Source organism: Macaca fascicularis, chromosome 6, assembly GCF_037993035.2.
Source record: "Macaca fascicularis isolate 582-1 chromosome 6, T2T-MFA8v1.1".
Classification (NCBI taxonomy): Eukaryota; Metazoa; Chordata; class Mammalia; order Primates; family Cercopithecidae; genus Macaca; species Macaca fascicularis.
In genome coordinates, this window is record NC_088380.1 from 9,563,642 (window position 1) to 9,587,848 (window position 24,207).

At 41.7% G+C, this 24,207-nt stretch overlaps 1 protein-coding gene across 9 annotated transcripts in view; it reads right to left on the reverse strand.

Annotated features, from left to right (window-relative positions):
• Positions 1-24,207, reverse strand: part of SEMA5A (semaphorin 5A) — a 644,602-nt gene that overhangs the window by 306,268 nt on the left and 314,127 nt on the right. For all 9 annotated transcript variants that reach the window (XM_065546091.2, XM_065546089.2, XM_073993139.1 and 6 more), the window contains 2 exons: positions 19,156-19,254; positions 16,954-17,167 (listed from right to left, as the gene is read on the reverse strand). In XM_065546091.2, coding sequence (XP_065402163.1) covers positions 16,954-17,128 — 175 coding nt within the window. In that variant the 5' untranslated portion in view covers positions 17,129-17,167; positions 19,156-19,254. The remainder of the gene's footprint in view (positions 1-16,953; positions 17,168-19,155; positions 19,255-24,207) is intronic.

Below are 24,207 nucleotides of genomic sequence, written 5' to 3' on the forward strand. Positions count from 1 at the left end.
TGCCTCAGCTTTCCGAGTAGCTGGCATTTCAGGTTTTTGCCATCACACCCGGCTAATATTGTGTTTTTAGTAGAGACAGGGTTTCTCTATATTGGTTAGACTGGTCTTGAACTCCCAACCTCAGGTGATCTGCCCACTTCAGCCTCCCAAAGTGCTGGGATTATAGGCGTGAGCCACGGCGCCTGGCCTACCATGCTGAGTTTTTAATAGCAAGCTATTTCACAAAAATAAGATGAGTTAATGGAAACAATATTCAGAGGTGACACACAGCCAGCAGTTTTCTGTTCCTAAGTTGTTAGTATCAGTCGCTACAAAATGCCTTCCACAAGCATTCCCAGATTTTAGACCCTCTCTTTCTTGGGTACACTGTTTCCATTGTCATAGTTGATGGAGATAAAACTGCTGTAGAAGCTTCCAGGGCAAATATATTTTTATCTAGGTATTCATTAAAATTAAAAGCTGATAACTTAAAATTAAATGAAATTAAACAGAGGTTAAAAACTATTGGTAGGCTAAAGTTCTTTTCCTGAGGTTTCTACTAAAAGACAGATGATGATGATTGATAGAAAGATTTCAATAGATGGATGCACACATTTGTGTCTGTGTATATGTGTGTATCACATATGTGAGTATAGAGATATATGTATAGATGGCTCAATACCTCCACCTACTGGCTGTGGGAACTTAGTCACATTATTTACCAGTATATTTTCTCTGTTTTCTGTTTTTGAATAACAATAACAACATCCAACATGCAGGATCATTGTGAGAATCAAAAGCACTTGGCTGGTAATTATCAAAATACAGACCTCTATTTATTGAAAATAACTCCATAAATTAATATAAACACACATGAGAGTCAATATCATCAGTATTTAATTAATAAGATAACTCACTGAGTATGCATTCTGTATATCAAATTAAGGTCTACACTTATTCCATCAAGACTGAAATCAAACACGGTGGCAGAGCCAGCCAGAGTACTGTTCCAGGCACTTCCTCCCCGCCCCAAGGGGCAGTCCTGGCCACGGGGTGCTCCTTAGTAAACTGATAGACACAGCCCCCGTGCCCTCAAGAGCAGTGTGAGGAGACAAACAAGACAGATCAACACGTGCTTACAGTGAGGACAAGGGTACGGAGGGCCAGGGCTGGCAGGAGAAACAGAGGATCAGAAAGGAGAGAAAAGGGAAAGGGCAGGGGTGAGGCTGAGAAGGGGCCACCCAGACAAAGACGAGGATGGGGGAAGAGAACATCCTGCCAGAAGGAGCGGCCTGGGAGAAGACCAAAAGCATGGCAAGGAATGAAATGAAGCCACAGTCAGGATCGAAGGGATCAACAGGACAGGAGGTGGAAAGCCAGGCAAGGCCAGGAGCCCATAACAAGCAGTATGGATTTCAACTGCCATTGGAGAGACAGAAAAAAGTTATTGCTAAGACCCTTGCAGTAGGACTGGAAAGACCGTTCCAGCACGTTTAATTCCTTCCTTCGTCCTGGGGAATACGACCCATTGAAAATGCATTACTTTCCTGAATTTGCTTATTGAAATAGGAACCATTTGTACCATGGCGACACGGGCTGGCTTCCCCTAAACGAGAAGTACCACTTCTGTACACCGCCCTACAAGTCCAAAACTCACACCTACAATTCTCCATATCTTTGGGTCTATAGGAGTTTCATTAACTGAATATTTGTCTAAATATTCTAGCTTAAAGTGACAGACTTCGGTGTCTACTCTGCTCTTATTCCATTCCAAGCACGTAGCCCTCTCTTATAAAATTCTGCCAAATCACACATTCCTATTAGTGATACATAATTTCAGGAATATTTCTGAAAATTGTCAAAACACAACATTTCTATTTGCCATGTCCATTTTTTCTGATGCTATTTTAAATTTACAGGTTCACTTCTTGGAAGAATTAATCATTTTATCTGCAAGATCAAATTCATACGTATGAGTTTTTTCATTGGAATGTTAAATTTAAAAATCTGGTAAATATTTTAACGCCTAAAAAATATATATGTTAAAAGACTGAAAGGAAACCATGTAAGATTTTACTGAAAGAAGACATTGAGCTCCAACGTTATTCAGTTTTTATCATACTTCTTCCCAATAAGCTACTGCAGAATAAGGAAATGTGCAGGACGGCTCTGGCTTTGTCTCCTGAGTTGATCTGAGCTGGCGCAAAAGGAGGACCAAGACACAGGGAGCCGACTTCCCAATATGTGGCAGTGAGTGAACAAATGTCAGAGGCCCTTGACTGGGGTAAATAAAAAGTTCAATAGAATAATATAGAGACAAATTTATAGAAACACATAAAACTGGGCATTTTAGAAACAAGATGACAAGATGATTTATGCTAGAAACTGGGATGCTTTTAAGAAGGAAAGGAGGCAACATTAGTCATCAGGCAAGGACATCAAGAGGGATTCAAGACCGTCACTAGGAAACTGCCAGAATCTCTAGACAATGAACATTGAGCCATTTCCCAACTGTTTTATCTGTTCTAGCACATGTCTGCATGATATCTTCTCTACACGGAGGCATCCCTTCTTGTAGTGGATTTATTTTTTATGAGGTTTCCCTGACTCATGTATACACAGTTCATGCAAGTATCCTCATAATGTGGTAGTAGGAGAAGGAAAGATGCATTCATCCCTTTTCGTGCGGAATGTGCACATTAAAATTCAAAAGTAGTAAAAGACCTTTGGCAAGTGTATTGACAAGTGTATTGGCAAGTGTAGAAGCTTCTTCACACGATTGGAGAGGACCTGTGGCTCCCCAGCTTTTCGGCCCTCTGTGCTTGATGTACAGGATGGAGCGATACGGTGCTTTCAGAGCACCATAAGAACTGACTCCTTATGTCACTTAACCACACTTTTGTACCCATAAAGGTCTGCATTAAATTATCACACAGGCTCTTCTGCTTTGGGTTTAATAACCCCAGTTTATTGCATCATGCATGCAAGTCTATAACAATCAAGAAAAGGCTCTCAACCTTTTCCAGAGTCCACATACCCCTCTTCCATGGCCGCTCATGCATGAAAATGTGGGCACTGGGAGAGAGAGATGGAGGCCATTTGTAACGTTGGTATTTCCTAAAATGCCAACTAAACAAAAGGAAGGTCAGCAGCTTGTAAAGAAGGAAGGAGGCAAGCTCTGGAGTGGATCTGTTTTCAAGCTCTAGCTCAGGTATGCATCAGGTATGGCCTGTGTTCAGGGGGCAAGTCCCTCTGAGCCCCATGGTGCTCATCTGTAGGAGGATAATGCAATATCCCTTAAGAGATTATAAGAAGGATGGCAGATGACATGGGTTTGGAGCCTCCCATCTACCTGGCATATTATAAATAGCCATTGTGACTCTTCCTTGTGGGTGGTGTAATAGCTACAAGTAACAAATACTCTAATAAGTACATGGACAGGCAGGTGATATGCATGGAGGCCATTGATTTAAAACGATTTCTGACCTACAAAGATAATAGGATCAGATTCACAGCACGATGTCCGAACTGCAGCCATTCCACAAGGCATAGGCAACTGGCAATGCCTGCTGACAGGCTCGATCAGGCCTGAATATTAGAAGAGGGCATCTCATTGTGCTATGTCACATGTCACACAACTTTGCTCAACATACTTTCCATCCATGTTGTCTCATCCTCACCCTAGCAAGTTTAAACTTGAATGAGATATCAGCCTTGCACTTGTAATGCTGAAAAGAACTTATTTTTCACAAGGGCATTCTTTTTAAGCATCTCCCCAGGTGCTTATTTGGAGAAAAAAAAAAAAAAACACTAGGCTGCTGACTATGTAGTCTTGATTCTATTCTGGCTTTACAGAGCTTCTTCTTTTTCTTTAGAAATACTTGCATTTTGGTACCCACATTCACTTCATTCTCAATCCCCATTTGTCTTTGTTTTGCTTGTTCTCTGACCTCTATTTCCATTTTTGAATTTCCAGCTGTAGCGAATCTTGTCAGTCGAGAGAGCACCTCCTACAGACCAGTCACAGCTCCAGGTACTATGCTGTGTGTAACCTACCAAACAGGCTCTCACTGTCCCCAGGGTGGAGATCAACAAAGTCACGCCAGCCTGGCTGTGCTCAGGCTGTTTGGAGTCAGCACCTGGTCCCAAGGAGAAGCATTGAGCTCCCCAAAGCACCTGTCTTCAGGAGAAGCGGAAACAATTTCTCCTTGACTTAAGTAAGCATGGAGGAGATTTTCATCCTCCAAGTAAATTATCATTCATCATTAGAAGGTTAATAATTGCATTTTAAAGACCTCAAGAGTCTACTTAATGCTTGAGTAACACCATCAATGTATTTCAAACCAATAGAATTTAACATTGTTGCCAAAAGAGTTTTCTCAACTAGAATTATAATAGCTCATAAAAAATGATACAGTTGAAAAGAGAATGCTTGTGGATTTCAAGTGAGTTCACCTCCACATGAAATCCTGGCCGAAATCTCAGAGACCACAGGACACTGTGGAGTTCCCTGGGAGAACCCAGTGGGACAAGTGCACATTTCCACCAGAGAAGGAAAGCCAGCAGGTCTCTGAGTGTTAATAAGTCTACGTGGATTAGATGTTCATGCTGAGTTATTAAGGCTCATGTAGGAGTTAGTTTTTCCAAGTTCCTACTGAAGTTTTTCCTCTGTGTGCAAGCACATAGTTCCTTCAGAACTCACAAACTCAATTTGCACAATATTAATTTGGAAATGTATTTTCACATTTTCATGGGTTTATTGTTTCCCCAACTTGACTGCCAGTTTCTTGAAGGCAAGTTTTATTGCTTCTCTATTTTAAGCATCGACCATTAAACATTTATTATCCTGCCTTACAGTAATCAGTTCATACAGTTATTAACGATTAATATTTTAATACATTAAAGCCATTAAGGTATTTCTCTAAACACATAAATTTGTTTTAAGAGCGACTTTGGCACAGGGGAAAATATGACTTTGAAATATATTCATTACCAAATACATAACTTAATGTTCCAGATTCATCCAGAATGTTATCCAATTGATTGTACTGCCTTTGAGAAATGACAATATATAATGGCTGAAAACGGGGGTCCAAGTGAGATGGGGGCTCAAAGGGAAGATGTTATAAATTTTTGGACCTGGTTCAATTTCAAATATGCATATCTGTGTTTTTGTTGCTGTTTAATTCTAATGTATAATAGAACATTCTCCCATGTTTAACATTATTCATATTTCTGCTATTTGTGAAGTGTGCTAATCTCTTACACATTCAACAAATATGGATTAATCCTGATCTATGTTTCAGACACTGAATAAGATGCTAGCACACAAAGCAGGTTTCCACAGAGCCCCTGCCCTTAAGGAACTCATAAAATAGTGGGGGTAACAAAGAAGTCAACCATCTAACCATTGTCTTCGTCCATTCCAGCTGCTGTAACAAAAATACCATAAACTGGGCCATCTATAAACAACAATTTCTTTCTCACAGTTCTGGAGGCTGGGAAGTCTATGATCAAGGCACCAGCAGACATGGTGTCTGGCAAGGGTTTGCTTTCTGGTTCCTAGCCGGCACGTTCTCATTGTGTCCTCACAAGGTGGGAGGAACGAGGGAGCTCTCCAGGGTCTTGTTTAGGTGGGCACCAATCCCATTCATGAGGACTCCACCTTTATGACCCAATCAGCTCTCAAATGCCTCACCTTCTAATACCATCACCTTGTAGGTTCGATTTCAGCCTACTACTTTTGGAAGGACATAAACGTTCAGACCATAGCACCATTTAACTCATTAATTAGAAAAATATCCATTGAGTGCTTGCTTTAATGCCAGCACTGTTGTAAGCATGTGGGACCAAGGAGTAAGAGAAAGACATAAGCCCTGGTCATTGGGAACTTTCACTGTAGTGGCGGGAGGAGACAACATTATAGCTGAGGCTAAAACCGAACATGGTAAGAAGAGCCAAGAGGGCCAGATAGGACGGAGCTATGATCTGAAATAAGGTGGTGAGGCGCAGGTTCCATTAAGAAGATGGCATTTGAGCAAAGACTCGAGAAAGATGAGACAGTTGGCCAGATGGGTTTTCTGGGAGAAGAGCTTTCCAGGCAGAACAAGGGCCAGCAAACTCCAGCCCATGGGCCAAATCCTACCTGCTGCCCATTTTGTGAATAAAGTTTTATTAGCACCCAGTCACACTCATGCATCCATAGACTGTGCAGACTTTCATAATACGATGGCAAGATTGAAAAGATGCAACAGTGGCCATGTGGACTGCAAAGTCTAAAATATTTATTCACTGGCCCTTTATAGAAAAGTTTGCTGAGCCCTGAAAGGCAAGGAAGAACCAGAGGCACTGTGTGGTATTTCAGAGGCTAAAGCCAAGGGAGCACATAGATGAGAATGGGAAGGGAACAGGAGGGCCACGGCAGCACTCTGGCTTTCTCTGCAGGTAAAATGGGGGCTCTTATAATGTTGGGGCAAGAGACTAACCAAGAGCTCTGGTAGTATGGGAGAAAGTGCAATCTTGAACAGTGTGAGAAAGGGATGGAACAGATCCACCAGAGACTGGGGAAAATGGAAATTTAAACTAAACTAACTAGGAGCCAGAATTAGCCAGGAGGCAAAAATCAAGGGAAGTGAGGACACAATAATCACAAACTGCAAAGCAACATGGTAAGGAAGGCAGAATGCTCCCAGGAAACTGCACATGGCTCCTGAAAGGACACCAAGCATGCATGCGAGAAAAATAGCAGGAGCCAGGGCTGTTAAAACAGGCAGAGCCAGATCATAGCAGCCAGGGAAGAGGAAACAGGCAGAACCCACAAAGGGTTCCAGAGCTCCGGCCAGGCCTGCTGGCCCTCTCCAATCCAGCTTGTGCTGACTGCTGACAGCACCTCCCACCATCTGGGAGCCCCTGCACAGGTGCAGAGGATCGGGGGCAGGGAGTGTGTATTCATCAGTATATAAAGAATAATGCTGGTAGTGTCATAAGAATTTGTATCTGGAACTGCAAGATACAACGGACTTAGCTTGCTAAAGGCAGGTTTTTAGAACGATACCAGATATTTATGATGGGTTTCTGCAAGATGTGGTGGAAATGTTAGAAGTCTGGTAGGTCCTTACTCAGGGATCTCTGTATCATGGCCAGATGTCACCATGGAAAAACCAGTACCGTCATTTGCCTGAAGATTAGTTCTGGAGCTCTGGGTCCTGGGGTTGCAAAAGGCCATAGCCTGTCATGTTCTGCCCACATGTTCTGATGATGCATGCTTTGTGCCTCTGTGCTCATCTTAGGCTAGATTATGAGAGCACTCACTTCTGCCATCCTTCCCTGTAGTCTTTTGAGATAATAATTCAGATGTAGAATAAGCAACACAAGATCAAGCTCACTGTTGAGCTCAAGCATCAGCAATGCTTAAGAGTTTTTTTAACATTGTTCAACTCAATAATGAATCTTGACTTGCTGGGTCTTGCATTCTTGAGTCTTGCACCCCTTCCCCAGAGACATAGGGGCAGGGAGGGATGCACAGTGGACAAAGCAGCAGTTTAAGTGAATGCATTGTCCACAGCAGTGCTCTAGAGAGAGGAAGAAAGAAACACAAGTAAAACAGCCCTCTGCCTTGGGCAAAGCAGACAGGAGATTGCCATCCCTACCTGAGGACTTCTGATTCTCGTGGGAAACAAGAAGACAACTCCATCTGCTAAGAATGGGAAAGATATGGCTGAGATGGGAAGCCTGAGAAATAAACAGATTTACCAGCAGTAGAAAAAAGTGTTAAGATTGTCAGCAGAAAGTAAGATGTTGTGACTTCAGACTTCAACAGTTGAGCACTTCTTCCTTCAGACAGTGTTATAGTTTAACTGTACCCATCCCCCAACCAAGAAATATGTTGACGTCCCAACCCCCAATTTTCATGAATGTGACCTTATCTGGAAACATGGTCTCTGCAGATATAATAAACTTCAGATATTCCAACGTGACTGGTATCCTTATAAGGAAAGGAGAATTTAGACAGAGGCACAGGAAGACAGCCATGTGAAGATGGAGGCTGACATAGGAGTGAAACCATCATAAGCCAAGGAGTGTCTGGGGCTACCAGAGCTAGAGGACGTAACCATGGTTCTCCCCTCAAGGATTTGCAGAGTGCATGGCCACGCTGGCACCTTGATTTTGGACCTTTGGCCTTCAGCACTTTAAGACAATACATTTCTGGTAGTTTCTGATGGTTATTTTTATTTCTGTGGGGTCAGTGGTAACATTTTCTTCATCATTTCTAACTGTGTTTATTTGGATCTTCTCTCTTTTCTTCTTTATTAGTGCGTAGCTAGTGGCCTATCTTATTAATTTTTTTTTTCAGAAAACCAACTCCAGGATTCACTAATCTTTTGAATGAGTTTTCGTGTCTTGATTTCCTTCAGTTCAGCTCTGATTTTGATTATTGTCCAGATGAACACTGTGGGACTCAGAGAGAATTGCCCTTTAAATACAGGCCATATTTGATGCATACCTGAGCTAGGACTTCAGGCTTGATTAGGTCCTGTTTCTTCTAGCTTTGGGGTTGATTTGTTCCTGTTTCTCTAATTCTTTCCTTTGTGATGTTAGCCTATTAATTTGAGATCTAACTTTTTTATGTGAACATTTAGTGCTATGAATTGCCCTCTTAACACTCCCTTAGCTGTGTCCCAGAAATTCTGGTATGTTGTATCTTTGCTCTCATTAGTTTCAATGAACTTCTTGATTTCTGCCTTAATTTAATTGTTTACACAAAAGTCACCCAGGAACATGTCATTTGATTTCCATGTAGTTACATGGTTTTTGGAGTGATTTTCTTAGTCTTGACTTTTATTTCTATTGCACTGTGACATGAAAGTGTGCTTGGTATGATTTTGTATACCTTCTTTTGTAGCTTCTGATGATTGTTTTATGTGTAATTATGTGGTCAATTTTAAAGTATGTAGCATGTGACAATGAGAAGAATGTATGTCCTGTAGTTTTTTGGTGGAGAGTTCTGTAAACGTATATCAGATTCATTTGGCTCAATTTTGAATTCAGGTCCTGAGTATCTTTGTTAATTTTGTGCCTTGATGATCTGTCTAATATTGTCAGCAGAGTGTTAAAGTCTCACATTATTATCGTGTGAGTCTAAGACTAATTGAAGGTCTCTAAAAACTCTGAAAACGTATGAATCTGGGTGCTCCTGTGTTGGGTGCATATATATTTAGGATAGTTAGGTCTTCCTATTGAACTGAATCCTTTACCCTTCTTTGCCTTTTTGATCTTTGTTGGTTTGAAGTCAGTTTTGTCTGAAATTAAAATGGCAAACCCTGGTTTTTGGTCTTTTCCATTTGCTTGGTAGATTTCTTTTCCAACCCTTTATTTTGAGCCTATGGCTGTCCTTTCATGTGAGACAGGTCTCTTGAAGACGGCATACTGTTGAGTCCTCCCTCTTTATCCACCTCGCCACTCTGCCTTTTAAGTGCAGCATTTAACCTGTTTACATACAAGATTAGTATTGATATGCATGGATTTGATCCTGTCATTATGTTGTTAGCTGATCATTATGTTGTTAGCTGGTTATGATGTTGGCTTGCTTGTGTGGTTGCTTTATGGTGACACTGGTCTGTGTGTTTCAGGGTGGTTTTGTATTAGCTGGTAGCAGTCTTTCCTTTCTATATTTAGTGCTCCTTTCAAGATCTCTTGCAAGGCAGGTTTGGTGGTAACAAACTCACTAAACATTTGCTTATCTGAAGATAATCTTATTTCTCCTTCACTTTGGAAGCTTAGTCTAGCTGGATATGAATTTCTTGGTTGAATACTTTTTTTTAAATTTAAAAATGCTGAATATAGGCCCCCAGTCTCTTCTGGCTTGTAGGGTTTCAGCTGAGAGGTCCACTGTTAGCCTGATGGGATTCCCTTTGTGGATGACCTGCCTTTTCTCTCCAGCTGCCTTTAACATTCCTTCTTTCATTTCGATGATGGAAAATCTGATGACTGTGTGTCTTGGGGATGATCTTCCTGTGTAGAATCTTGCAGGCATTCTCTGTATTTCCTAAATTTGACTGTTGGCCTCTCTAGCAAAATTGGGGAAGTTTTCATGGATGATATTTGAAATATGTTTTCCAATCTGTTTGCTTTCTTCCCCTCCCTTTCAGGGATGCCAAGGATTCATAGATTTGGCTTCTTTACATAATCGCATACTTCTCAGAGGTTTTGTTCATTCCTTTTATTCTTTTTTCTTTGACTGTCTTATTTCAGAGAACCAGTCTTCAAGCTCTGATATTCTTTCCTCAGCTTGGTTTATTCTGCTGTTAATACTTATGATTGCCCTGTAAAATTCTTGTATTGGGTTATTCAGCTCGTCAGAACTGTGAATTTCTTTTTTTATATCGGCTATTCCTTCCTTCAGCTTCTGTATCACTTTATTGTGATTCGTATTCTCCTTGGATTGCGTTTTGCTCTCCTTCTAAATCTCTGACTTCATTCCTATCCATATTCTCACTTATAAATGAGAGCTTAATGAGGAGAACTTATAACACAAAGAAGAAAAAAACAGACACTGGGGTCTACTTGAGGGTGGAAGGTGGGAAGAGGGAGAAGAGAAGAAAATATAACTATTGGGTACTGGACTTAACTCCTGGGTAATAAAATAATCTGTACAACAAACCCCCATGACATGAGTTTACCTTTGTAACAAACCTTCACATATCCCCCTGAACCTAAAAGTTAAAAATTAAATATTTTTTTTAAAAGAGAGAATAAATGTCTATTGCTTTGAACTACCCTGTTCGCAGTACTTTGCTTTGGCAACCTAGGAAACAAGCACGGGCACTGTTCAAAATGTCACTGAAGGCATGGCTTGATGAAACAGAATTCACTGGTGGCTGTCTGCTGGCTGGCTCGAAGTTTGGGCCGAAGGGTGCGCAGTATATGTGCATGCAGTCAAAGTTAGTGACAGTTCTACTGGGTGTTTCATCAGTTTGCCCAATATATGTTAACTAGTAGAATTATGCAAAGGGACTACCTAAATGCATAAGTAAATCGTACCATACACAATTTAATCATAGTTCATCTGAATGCAAAAATTTTGCTGACTCAGGTTAGCAGGTACTATACCTTCCCAACTTCTCCTGCTGAGACAATTTTCTTTCCTCAACACAAAAAGGTTGCAAAAAACTGAAAAGCATGCAAAACAAAGAAGGGAGTTTTGTTCATTATTATATGTAAGCAGCTGCTAGCTGAGTGGTGGTCTTCTAGAGGATTCAAGTCCTGCTAAAGTTCTGGAAGCCCCAAGACTAGATGGTGATGGATATGTCTTGAATGTGCCAGTAAAGAGGAGGAAAGAGGAGGTTGGAAGGTGTCAGTAATTCAGGAACCACAGGCCCAAATAATCACTCATTTATTCAGTCAACAAACATGTATTAACTCCCTACTACATCTCAGACATTGCATTGGACTTTGGGGAGTTCATAATAGCTCCCCTTATTTGTGGAGTACTGACTATGTGCTGACACTAATACTCATCATCTTTGTTGTCTCACTTTATTCTCACAATATCCAGGTCAGGTAGTCAACCATCTGCAATATACAGGTGAGGAAGCCAAGAACTGGTAAGACAAATTTATGCCCCAAGGGCCAAGCCTCAGATCTGTCTGACTCCAAAGTCTCTACCATCTACCTTAGAGCTTCACGCCACATATTACTGGCTACTCTTTGGAGAGTGGATCAGAGAGGGGCTAGTGCAGCATTTCACATGAGGAAGCCTTGAACAAGCACAGAAGTGGAGGAATGAGAAGAAAGACTCAGGTCTTGGAGCCACTCTAAAAGTGGTCTCTGCAGGACCTGGGGTTGAGTGGGTCTGGAAAGAGAGGGAAGGAGTCGGCTGAGATTTGCAGGTGTCTGGCTCAGATGAGAGGTAAATCATGGAGCCTGCTCTGGGCTGAGTTGTGTCTCCCAAAACTTATGTCAAGGTCCCAGTCCCCAATACTCCAGAATGTAACTATGCTCAAAAACAGGGTCTTTAAGTGGTTAATGAGGTTAAAATGAGGTCATTGGAGTGTACTTTAATCCAATATGACTGCTGTCCTTATAGGAATAGGAAATTAGGGGCTGGGCACAGTGGCTCATGCCTGTAATCCCAGCACTTTGGGAGACTGACAGGCAGATCACTAGGTCAGGAGATCAAGACCATTCTGGCTAACATGTTGAAACTCTGTCTGTACTAAAAATACAAAAAATTAGCTGGGTGTGGTGGCAAAAGCCTGTAGTCCCAGCTACTTGGGAGGCTCATGCAGGAGAATGGTGTGAACCCGGAAGGTGGAGCTTGCAGTGAGCTGATATTGGACCACTGTACTCTAGCCTGGGCGACAGAGTGAGACTCTGTCTCAAAAAAAAAAAAAAAAAAAAAAAAGAATAGGAAATTAGGAAACAGGCATGGACAGAGGGAAGACCATGTTTAGAAGACGTAGGGAAAAGATGACATTTACAAGACAAGGAGAGAAGCCTCAGTAGACAACAACCCTGCTGACAGCTTCTTGGACTTTCAGCCTCCAGAACTTTGAGCAAATAAATGTCTGCTGTTTAAGCACCCAGGCTGTGATACTTTGTCATGGCATCCCTAGAAAACTAATATGGGGCCCACACCCAAGATTGAAAAACAAAGAAATGAACGAAAATGGAGTAGGCTGAGCTGAAAGTACTGCAAGGAGCATTCAGCTGGAAGTGAACATCGCATCTGTGGACTAAGTCGGAGCTGAGACCAGATCCGTGAATGGTCCTCAATAGGTGGGTATGGTGTGAGGCAGAGGAGTTAAAATTTTAGAACAGAAAAAAAGTGTAACACGTATACACCATGGACTACTACTCAGCTATAAAAAGGAACAAAATAATGTATTTTGCATCAACTTGGAAGGAGCTGGAGATCATTATTCGAAGTAGAGTAATTCAAGAATGGAAAACCAAATATCATATGTTCTTATTTATAAGTGGGAGCTAAGCTATGAGAATGCAAAGGCATAATAATGATACAATGGTCTTTCGGGACTTGTGGGGAAGGTTGGCAGTGGAGTGGGGATAAAAGGCTATATACGGGGTACAGTGCACACTGCTTGGGTGAAGGGTGCACTAAAATCTCAGAAATTACTACTAAATAACTTATCCATGTAACCAAAAACCACCTGTACCCCAAAAACTATTAAAATAGAAAACTAACAAAAAACAACAACAAAAAACTTCAGAATAGATGGGAATCCAAGAGGAGCATGTGGAATGAGAAGAGTAGGCAGAAAGAAGGGATTGAGGACAGAATTCTCAGGGATAAACAAAGCTTAAAGATCAGCTGAAGGAAAAGAGTCAAGGACAGGACAGGCACTCAAGCCACAGGGTGCACCAGCTACGTATGGTGCGGCATAAACATTCTGTAAAAGAAACTTTGAGGCAACAATGTCATCCTTCCAATAAGATAGTTAAGGTAATGGCTGGAAATTGGTCCTCAAATAATGTAACTAGACACTGTGGGACTGGGGAGAACCACCGCAGCACCACATGGTGAGATGCAGAGGGCACAGAAGATGCGAACGGCCTGAAGCTGGGGGGTTAAGAATGCTGTCCTCAATAAGGTCAGCCAATAATGGAGGGCAAGAGATGGGGCAGGGACTTACCCTCCATTCCTCCTGTTTCTGCTGAGAGAAAATTTCCACTGCATGGCCACCAAAGCAGGAAGTCCTACCCCTTCACCACCCCGTTGTAGCCTCCTTCTGGAACAAGTCCAACTCTCAAATTTGATTTTGCTGACTTGGTTGAAAGCTCAAGGGAAAAATCTGAAAGGGTCATTTAATGGGTCCTTAAAATCACCATATGAAATTGGAGCATTCTTGGACATGGCAGAACTAAGGGTGTTTGGTTTTAGCTTGTTGGGGTTTCTTTGTTTTTGTCTTATTTAAGAGAAAAGACATCTGAACATTTTTCTGAAATCATGAGTCATCATTAGGAAGAAATTTGAGGTTATGGTGAAAAGAAAGATAATGGATAAGGTGGCAATATTTTCCAAAAAATGAAAATTACTCCAGAACACAGCAGAAAGAGAATCAGCTACAGAACCCGAGTGACAAGAAAAGGTAAGTTTGAGGACTTACTGGGAAAAATCCTTTAGAACCTAACATTTCTCTATAATGTAGGAGGAAAGATAAACCCATTGAGACTCCCTGGGAGAGGCTGGGAGAGGACTGGAGTGGGGGTAGTTGCAAGGGGAGAGGACAGGAACTGAGGTGCTTAGACCTTTAGGGAGCTGCCCTGAGGGCCTCACTGAGGACAGAGGCTCCACCTTTTCTGCTACCCTTTCCACCACAGGGTGATTCTCTCTAGCACCCCAGTGTTTAAGAGACACAGAAGCCAAGGGGTGGACCCCTCTGGGGCTCGATTTAGTGGGAGTCAATGCAGGCGGGCAGGAGGGTAAGGAGAACTAAAGGAGGAAGACCTGAGACAAGGGCGTCTGGCAAAGAACAGATGGGATGCAAAGCATGTGTCCTAGTTCAGCCAGGGAGGATAAATGTCCCTGTGTTCAGGCTCAGCAGGAGATGGAAGCAGAACCTATTGTGGTTAGGGGCCAGAATCCATCCTGGAATGGAGGGTCAATCAGAGAAGCAAATCAGGGCCAACTAGAAGTGGAAATTGTATCTCAGGGTTCAGCAGTGGCAGAAAGTGCCCTAACAAAACACAGGAGAGGTATGAAGACAACACTTCCTATGCAATCACTCAGGGTCCTCAGGCAGGGCTCTTGCAGGCCAGGGAAGGACAGTGGGGGAGGGCGGTGGAAATGCTGCTTTCCTGAGAAATGCAGGCTATTCATTGTCATGCAAATTGTGCTGCTCTTACGGTCTGAGTGGTAGAGCCAGCGCATTTACCTCTGAATTATTTCAGTGTCTGCAGTTATCAGATCTTAGAAATGAACAGCAGAATGTTTTAGGAATCAGAAACACGAATTTCTTTGTAAATCAAGTGACAATGTTTTGCCTACCACGACTGTGATCAACACCGTCTTAGTTCTTCCACTGACTGGATGGCAACACATGACTCTCCAATGGAAAAGGAGAATTGACAGATGCTGACAACCAGGGGGTTGACCAATGCTGAGCACCTGATCAGCTGGCGGTCACTCAGTCCCATGTAAGAAGGCGGCTAGTGTCTATAACTCATGCTATGACCTGAATGGTTTTTCCAGGATATTCTTCAAGTGTCACTTTGGGAAAAGAGAGAGTACTCCCAATTGCTTTTTACTTTGCTTCTGGCAAATTCTAATTACAAAGCCTTTATTGGGATAGGGATTCTTCATTTTTAAGTGGAAACTTCTCAGCCAGTCAGAATCAACAAACAAATGGAAAGAAGAACTTGAGGCTGCACAGATGAAAGTTTTGGGGCCAAAAGTTCATCCATATAGAATCAACTGATTCCACTGAAGCCAGTTCAACAGAAATGATGTTAACGGGAGAAATCTAGTTAGTGCTTCAGTTTGGGAAAACAATTCACGTTTTCAGTTTGAGAAAGCGAATGATGAGGACATCCTTTTTTTTCTACAGGACAGTCTTTTAAAGGCAAACTCTGATGGTTAGGTTGACTGTATTATTTGGCAAAATATTTGCATTGAATATATGTACATGTATCCATGGTTCTGCATATGTGATGAGTCTAAAGCAGTGGTTCTCAACTAGAGTTAATTCCCCCCTCCCAGGGAGTACTGAAAAATTGCTGAAAACATTTTTTGTTGTTACAAGTGGGCAGAGGAGGATGCTACTGGCATATAATGAGTATAGGTTGAAAATGCTGCTAGACATCCTACAATGTGAAGGACAAGACCCCCCCATCCCACAACTAAGAACAATTTGGCCCAAAACATCACTAGTGCTGAGGTTGAGAAACTCTAGTCTACATAATTAGCCGGTATGTGGCAAAAGTCTACTAACTCTCAAGATTTCACCTTTGTACAAACTATCAAATAAATGCTTGGGGCAATGGATTACGCATGGTACATATACATCGCCTTTGTAGGTGAATGTGTATGTGTATGTGTGTGTGACCACACTCACACATGAATGCACAGATACACAGTGGGATGCATTTCAGCTGATACATATCAGGACTTTGTACACAGTGAACCTCAATTTAGATGGTTGTCACCATCTTCTGATTGCTTAGTGAGCAAGTGACCAAGTTCTGGCCCAGAACTGAAAGAAGCCTTCTAAGGGTTTCTGGTTTCTTTAAAAAGAAATATACAGATGAAAAGGGGACAGGGATGTGGCTCTTCTTTGAGTGGATATTGCCACATGTGGATGCAATACCTGAAATTGCAGAAACAATTTTGCAACCACAAGCAGAGGTGGCCTGAGGGCCCATCTGCCAGACTGTGGATGGCAGAGACTGCAGTGAATACTTGCCTCCTTATTAACTCCTGAGCCACTGAATGAATAAACCCTGATGATGCCTCCTACTAACCTCTAAGTATGTGAGTTGATACGTTTCTTACATTTTTAATTGTCAAACTTTTTGGAGTTACCTATAGACAAACAAATTCTTTTATACAGTGGTTGAAAATTACATGCCATGTTAGTAATTTCCATTTCTAGACACATAAAAAGGAAGTTAAGAAGTAATGCATAGGACTCTACACATAGCTATGACAAGCTGTCAACTTTTGTAGACATTAAACAACAATATAGAAAAAAAAACTCAGCTAGCTTCTATAAGTGGTCATATCAACATTAGCCATATTATCATGGTCTAGAGGGTTGGAAGTACCACTGCTCTTCCAAATACTAAATAGCCATATGATGTCCTTTTTATCATTAGTCCTGAACAAGCTACACTTTGATTTCTTTAGAAGATGAAGAATTCATTTTTATTTAGAGTGTTGTAGTTTGCTTTTGAGCACCAAATCACCAGAAATCAAAAACAAATGAGGTGGGAAAGAGGGAGTGACGGAAGGCTTACCATTGAGCCATTTGGAGTTGTACTGCGCCGTGCGGAGAGGAGGTAAAATGCCCAGGCTTCGGTAAATGGCAGGATCACGTCCTGGAAAATCCATGGCCGTAGCAGCATAGAGCTCCCCTCCAGCTGTGAGGAGCGCTGTGGAATTGTGCTGGGGACTGTAGGGACAGCGGGCCATGCCACTGATCTGATCGTGGATCTCAGTCAGGTTGCTCAACTGTGGGGGAAGATGAGGGGAAAAGCAGTTATCTCTGCACAAGCCCCTTTAGTGATGCTTATGGATCACATCCACCATAATCACAGTGATGCTTGTGCAACAGCCTCTCTGGCGCTCACCGGGAGACATGACCCACTTTTACACTCCAACTGATGAAAACAGCCTGCTCCGCTCACTGTAAGAGAGTCCATCAATCAGTCTCTTTCTCATCACTTTAGTTTACTGAACCTCATACCACTGAATACTCACAAAATAAGAAATAAGATCATTGTATGTATGCCTTCGATTTATAATGCACAAGTATTGCATACTTTTCCACTTTAATTTAAAAACCAGTGTAAATATTTACAGAAATAAGATCACAATAAAGAATTATGTATAATTGCCTAGGCATGGTGGCTCATGCCTATAATCCCAGCACTTTGGGAGGCCAAGGCAGGCAGATCACTAGGTCAGGAGATCGCGACCATTCTGGTTAACACACTGAAACCCATCTCTACTAAAAAAAAAAAAAAAAGAAAAAAAATACAAAAAAGTTAGCTAGGTATGGTGGCATGCACCTGTAGTCCCAGCTACTTGGGAGGCTGAGGCAGGAGAATCACTTGAACCCAGGAGGCGGAGGTTGCAGTGAGCCAAGATCACACCACTGCACTCTAGGCTGGGAGACAGAGCAAGACTCTGTCTCAAATAATAATAATAATAATGTATAATTCTATAATTCTATCAATATAAGTGAACCAAAATATAATGAATAGCCCCGAAAAATGTATTCACAGGTAAGGATGTGTGGATATTCAACACTACGTGGCCCACATTTCCAATACTTTTGTTTTTTGTTTTTTGGGTTTTTTTTTTCAGTTTTCAGAGAGATATCCAAGTGTCTTGAAGTCATTTCATATGAATCCAGTGTCCCAAATGCTGAATTCCCAACCAATCACTGAATGAGAAAAGCTCTTGGGTACTGGCGGATTTTTTGCTCAATTCGGTTCTTGGTTCTCGCCTGAGAGGTATTGGAGCAGAAGGCTCAGGGCCAGTAGGTGCAGGCACGCTGCTTGCTCTGCTATGAGATGTGTACCCGGGTAAGTTCCCTCAGCTCTTTATGTCTCAGGTTCTTCTTTCATAAAAGGGAGCCCCAAAGAGTAGCGATCTTGTGGGGCAGATGTTGAGGACTGAACCATGGCACTGGTGAAAGCGTTTCAGGGCAGGGTGCGGCACCTAGAGAGCTCCCTGAGCTTCACACCCCTTATCATCCATCTCCTCCCTTTATTTCCAACAACTGAATGCTAACCTGAAATCATGAACCGTAAAAGCAGATGGTCAATTAAGGTCTTGAAGAAAGTTGTGCAACCAGGGAATGAACATATTTCTTCATGATATTCCCAGAGGAAGATTGCGTTTATAACCTGAATTAGGAAGATTCCACGTGTGTTCTACTGACCCTGCCACGCTACTGCTATATTGTGTGCAGCTCAAAATTACTCTCTCAATGATTGCCAGGTTAAAGACAAGAAAGAGGGTCAGTTATAACTGGACTTTGCCTAGGGTTCAATTTCTTAGTTTGCTTATTTTTTTTACATACTTCTTATCCAATGTGTAGGCTAATTTTTTCTTCCCTACGATTGTGATTTTAGACCATTTTAATAATTTTAATAAATGTAAATAACAGTAACAGTATCTCTAAGACATCAAAGAATATGTTTAGGATTAATGTTTAAAGTCACTGGTGAAAACAATGCTGGTTGAAATAATTTAGAAACATATTTAAGTTTAATTATATAAGTTATAATTAGTTCCAGTTATTTATCTAATTGATGGTCCTGATTAGAAATACATCAATAAATCAAATATTTATTCAATTTGACAAAAAGTGCTTTTGAATTAAACAGCAACACCTTGATGTATAGAAATTCATTTACAACTAATATTTTAATACAATGTTTGACCTCTTCTGATATTAAATTCTTTTGAGGCACAAAAGTAAGCCATACCGAGCGGTTGGTGCAGACAGGTGTGAATGCATTGGTCCCACAGGTGAATAACCGGTCGCCACCCACCAGAAGCACCCGGATGTAGTTCTGACATTCCTCCTAAGGGGGGAAAAAAAAAAAAAATATATATATATATATATATATATATATAAAATGAAAAACATGCTAACAAGTCTAAGCACAAGAAGAATGGTGAGAATGAATACATTTTATCTAATAAATATGTAAACCATTAATAAAACGTAAACCATTAAAAAAAATAAAGCTTTAAGATATTGACCAAAAAATAACAACAGAGTTATGAAACAATTTGATTTTTATCAAATAAATTTACTTGCTGTATCTGCACCTTGTTTGATAAAGAATATGAAGATAAACACATGTTCAATTAAATTCTCAAAGCATGCATCTAATTTTGACAGAACTGATTTCATTTTGAATTGTATCTGATAGTAGCACAAACACTAAATGGCCTTGGATGGCTATTAGGAAAATAAATAAAAGGAACCTATTAGATACCACTCGTGAAACAGTGCCTTGGAAAACTTCCTCAGGACTTTGAGAAAATGCTGCAAGTGCTTCTTGATCAGAAGGTCACATGAGAAACTCGGTATGCAAACTGGAACAAATTTTACTTTATGGGATGAAACTGCATATTTTAAATACAGAGCAAGTATCTATATGCATTTTTAACTCATTGATTGAAAAGTGAAAATATGCTTAATGAGGAAAAGATGTTCGAAACATTTGGGACAAAACCCTAGGCTGAGGGATACTCCAAGAATGGAGTATTTTTGTGGTTGCCAATGTTCTTAGAAAACCCTGGGTACGGTCACAGCAGTGATGAACATGTGAGCTGGAGAGCTCCTCATTTATTCGGCAAGCATCCACTGAGTAGCTCCTCTTTGGTAGTCACTGGGTTAGAAGTCCCAATCCAGGCCCCCGGCAGAAAAATACAGGTTCATGACAATGACCACAGAGCTGTCCATGCGCTCTAATGAGCACACACAGAAGAATAGCATATTACATAGCTCCAAAGGAATAGGGAAGGGAAGAGGTGTCGAGAGGCTTCCTGAAAGAGCTGACAACTAAGTGTTAAATAAAGTGAAAGATTTCGTGAGGCTTCCTGGAGGGGGTGCTTGTAGGACACCTGTCGGACTTTACTGAGCAAAGGAAGGAAAAGACTCCCCAAGCAAGAGGAGCAGACTGTGTGAAGGTGTCATGGCTAGAGAAAGCATGGCGATCTCCTGGTGTACAGAGAAGCTCACACAGAAGCCGAGGAGCCTGAAACAGGCCAGGTGTGCCCAGGTAGTGAGTTCACATGTTACTCCGAATGTGAAAGGAGCCATGAAACGTTTTGACTGCATGAAGTATTGATGAGTTCTCATGTTTTTTCACTAAAGAACCACTCAGAAACCAATTCACAGGATAAGCTGAAGATAGAAGGCTGGAGACAGGAAGCCAAGGAAGAAGTCACTTCCGTAACTCAGGCTCTTGTCATTTCGTACCTAGACCAAGGTGGTAGGTGTGAAAGGACAAACCCAAAATAGTGAGTCGATTGCATGCAATGGCAAATTAATGACGCACAAGGCATGAAAGATGCTGCATGATAACATGATGATTTGAATCACATCATGCTAGAAATCAGGGGAATCTGGATGTAATGGTATAGCTCAACTTCCCTTCAACCAAATGGACCCTCATTCTAGATGAAAGTGTTAATTTCCCATAACCCAGTCTACTGCATAGCAGCTATACAGCAGCAATGCATAGTGCTAATTTTTGTATTTTCTTTACTAGAGACAGGGTTTTGTCATGCTGCCCACGCTGGTCTCGAACTCCTGGGCTCAAATGATCCTCCTACCTTGGCCTCCCAAAAGTGCTGGGATCACAGGTGTGAGCACTGCTCCTGGCTCAGATTGGCTTTCTAAATGTAAAGTGAAATACCAAGGGTAGATTATCCTCCTAACATTATTCCTAACAGTAATAGTAATTACTTGTCATTGGAAGCTGAACTGAGGAAGACAGAAAACAACTACAAAGATCTAAGTAGACTTTAGAAGAATTACCAAATGCTGGTAAAGAGTAGACGGTGAATCTGGTAACGGAGAAAGGTACAACGGAGGTGGGAGGCTTGTCTTGTTTTGTTCCATTTTGTCTTTATTCCTGGGGAAAGGTCAGGAGAGTTCTAAAGTGAAAGAACAAAACAAAAGACTTCAAAGAACCACAGAGTTCCTCCTTCCCAGGCTGAAGAGAACACAGGCAGGCCAGGGAAGAAACCAGAGGGGTACAGGAGCCTGTAAAGACAGGCAGAGTGAGGATGAAAGAAGGAAGCCTATGCCTGTCAGAGGAGACCCACAAAGACATCTTCCAGAACACAGGACAGAGCAAGCTGATGGATTTAATGGATGACACAGACATGTTAATGACACCATCATAAGGACTGGAATGGAAAATTACAAACAGTATAGAAGGGTGGGGATTTTGTTTGGGTTTTGCTGCTGCTTTTTGAACTCTTTTAAAAGCAAGGCAAGATGTAAAAGAACTCATTCTTTAAAAAAAAAAAAAAAAAAAAAGCAACAGCTTGCTACAAGGTAAACCACAAACAACATGGGCAAGGGTAAGTTGTTCCAGGAGAATCATCTGGATTGAAATGTGATTTCACAGCGGAGCTCTACAGCCCTGGTGAAGAGAAAGCAAGGGCCTCCAGTCAATTACGGAAAGGAGAATAACCAAGATATCAAATATGGTGTTTACATTAATTCCTCAAAGGAAGAACAAAGTGCAAATAAGACTGTAGGTTGTTTTCTTTAGTTTTTGTTTTTTGAGACAAGGACTCACTCTGTTGTTGCCCAGGCTGGGGTGCAATGGCTTAACCACAGTTCACTGCAGCCTTGACTGCTTGGGCTCCAGTGAGCCTCTCACCTCTGTCTCCCAAGTAGCTTGGATTACACGTGTATGCCACCACCTCTGGCTATTTTTTTTCTTTTTTTTCTTTTCTTTTTTTTTTTTTTTTTTTTTGTAGAGACAAGGACTCATTCTATTGCCCAGGCTGGTCTCGAATTCCTGAGCTCAAGGGATCCTCCTGCCTTGTCCTCCCAAAGTGCTGGAATTGCAGGCATGAGCCACAGTGCCCGGCAACTGTAGGTTGTTAACATCCCTGATGACCACTCGCAAGCTTGATGAAGAACCGGCATGTTGGTCGGGATGTGTGATAACCATGGTAACCATGGTGCAGCAGTTTGCCAGGGAGGGGCAGGGCACCAACTGATAGTGTCAGAAAATCAGAGAAAAAGTAAATGAGGAAAGGGACATAATTATTTCAATGAGGGCAGAGAATGAAAGAGCATGTTCTGATCATCAAGACCATGTGAGAATACATGAAGACACCGGCTCTATTATTGGTGATGAGCCACATCGCCATGTGTCACTGGTGTGCTTCGCAGAACTGAGAGTGTGGGAAAAAAAAGAGGACGATGTCAGGGATCTGGATGATCAGGCAAGGAGGTCTGTGCAGAATCTTCATAAAATGATGGAGGGTGGCCCCAGCCCTACGGAACCCAGAGGAGCCTGTGGCAATCAGGAGCTAATGAAGGAAGGTAATAGTGTAGTTGGCCCCAGCCTTAACTAGAGGTCTGCGTTATCACCAATGATGGTAGGTGTGCTCATTCACTGAGTCCTACAGGAGCAATGTGTGGAGGTGGGTGGTATTTGAGTTTCTTCTTAACTGTCAAGAGCAGAACTCAGTCACCCAATTGGCTAAGGGCATCTCACATACTTCCCCGTTCTTACTCCCTTAAAGGCATCGTTGTGTTTAATTCACAGATTGTGAATTCCAGATGTGAATTCCAAACAAATTCATTTAAAATAATAAATGTTTTAAAAAGAGAGATTGGGACAAGTTCAACTGAAACAGAATGTGAAAACACAGGAAAAAAAAAAAGTAGAAGTATTTAGCTTTTGAGTGGAAGATAAATTTGGGAACTGGACAGTCAATACTGTGAATAAAAGGAAATGAGTGGCTGGGCATGGTGGTTCCACACCTGTAATCCCAGCATTTTGGGAAGCCAAGGTAGGCAGATCACCTGAGGTCAGGAGTTCGAGACCAGCTGGGCCAACATGAAACCCCATCTCCACTAAATACAAAGAATTAGCCAGGCGTGGTAATGCATGCCTGTAATCCAATTGCTTGAACTCAGGAGGCGGAGGTTGTGGAGAGCCACTGCACTCCAGCCTGAGTGACAGAGCGAGACTCCAGAGTCTCAAAAAGAAAAAAAAAAAAAAAGGAAATGAGTAACAGTTCTAGGCTGTGTAATAATTAGTCTCCTCTTGATGGTGTTTTGAAAACTCAAATTCTCTCACAGATCTACTGGCAACTCACTTTGCCAATCTCTGTTTCAAATGTGGCCTTTCCATGGGTTACCTGAACTTGCTTGAAGTACTGCTTGGAGTCACCTATTTTAAAGTAGAGTCATAATGTACAAACCCTTTAGGATATTCTTTTAAAGGTTTCTCTTATAAATCACCATACTTAAACGTCTATGATTTTCCTTTTCTCATCTAAGAATTTTTTCTTCTAGCCCATTTCCAGACCTTGAAAATGGGTGAAGAGGATTTAATGAGTTCCGATTTTCTAAGAAGTCACAGTGCACATCTCCAAGGCCTCTAGTGGCTTGCTGCCACATGGCTTCTAGGGTTGATAATGAGAGTCATCTGTCTACATTTTGATCACGGCACTTGAACATTAAAACGACCCATGTGGGCCTGTGATCCACAGATGGATCAACCTTTCCTTCACTTCAAGGCATTTAATAGCCAAGGTGCATGGTTGCTGACTCACAGAAAGGGCTTTTCGATGGAGACTGGCCAATACCCACTTGGTCTCAAGGACACAAGACCCACGTCCCAGCACAGAAAACACGTTTTAGGGCTGTTTTCTTAATGAATTAATTGGTTTTGTCATACAGCATTTCATGATTTTTTTTAAACAGGTATGTTCTGTGGATCTCTCAGGTGTCTCTTCAGCAACACCCAGCCCATCGCCCAACCCAT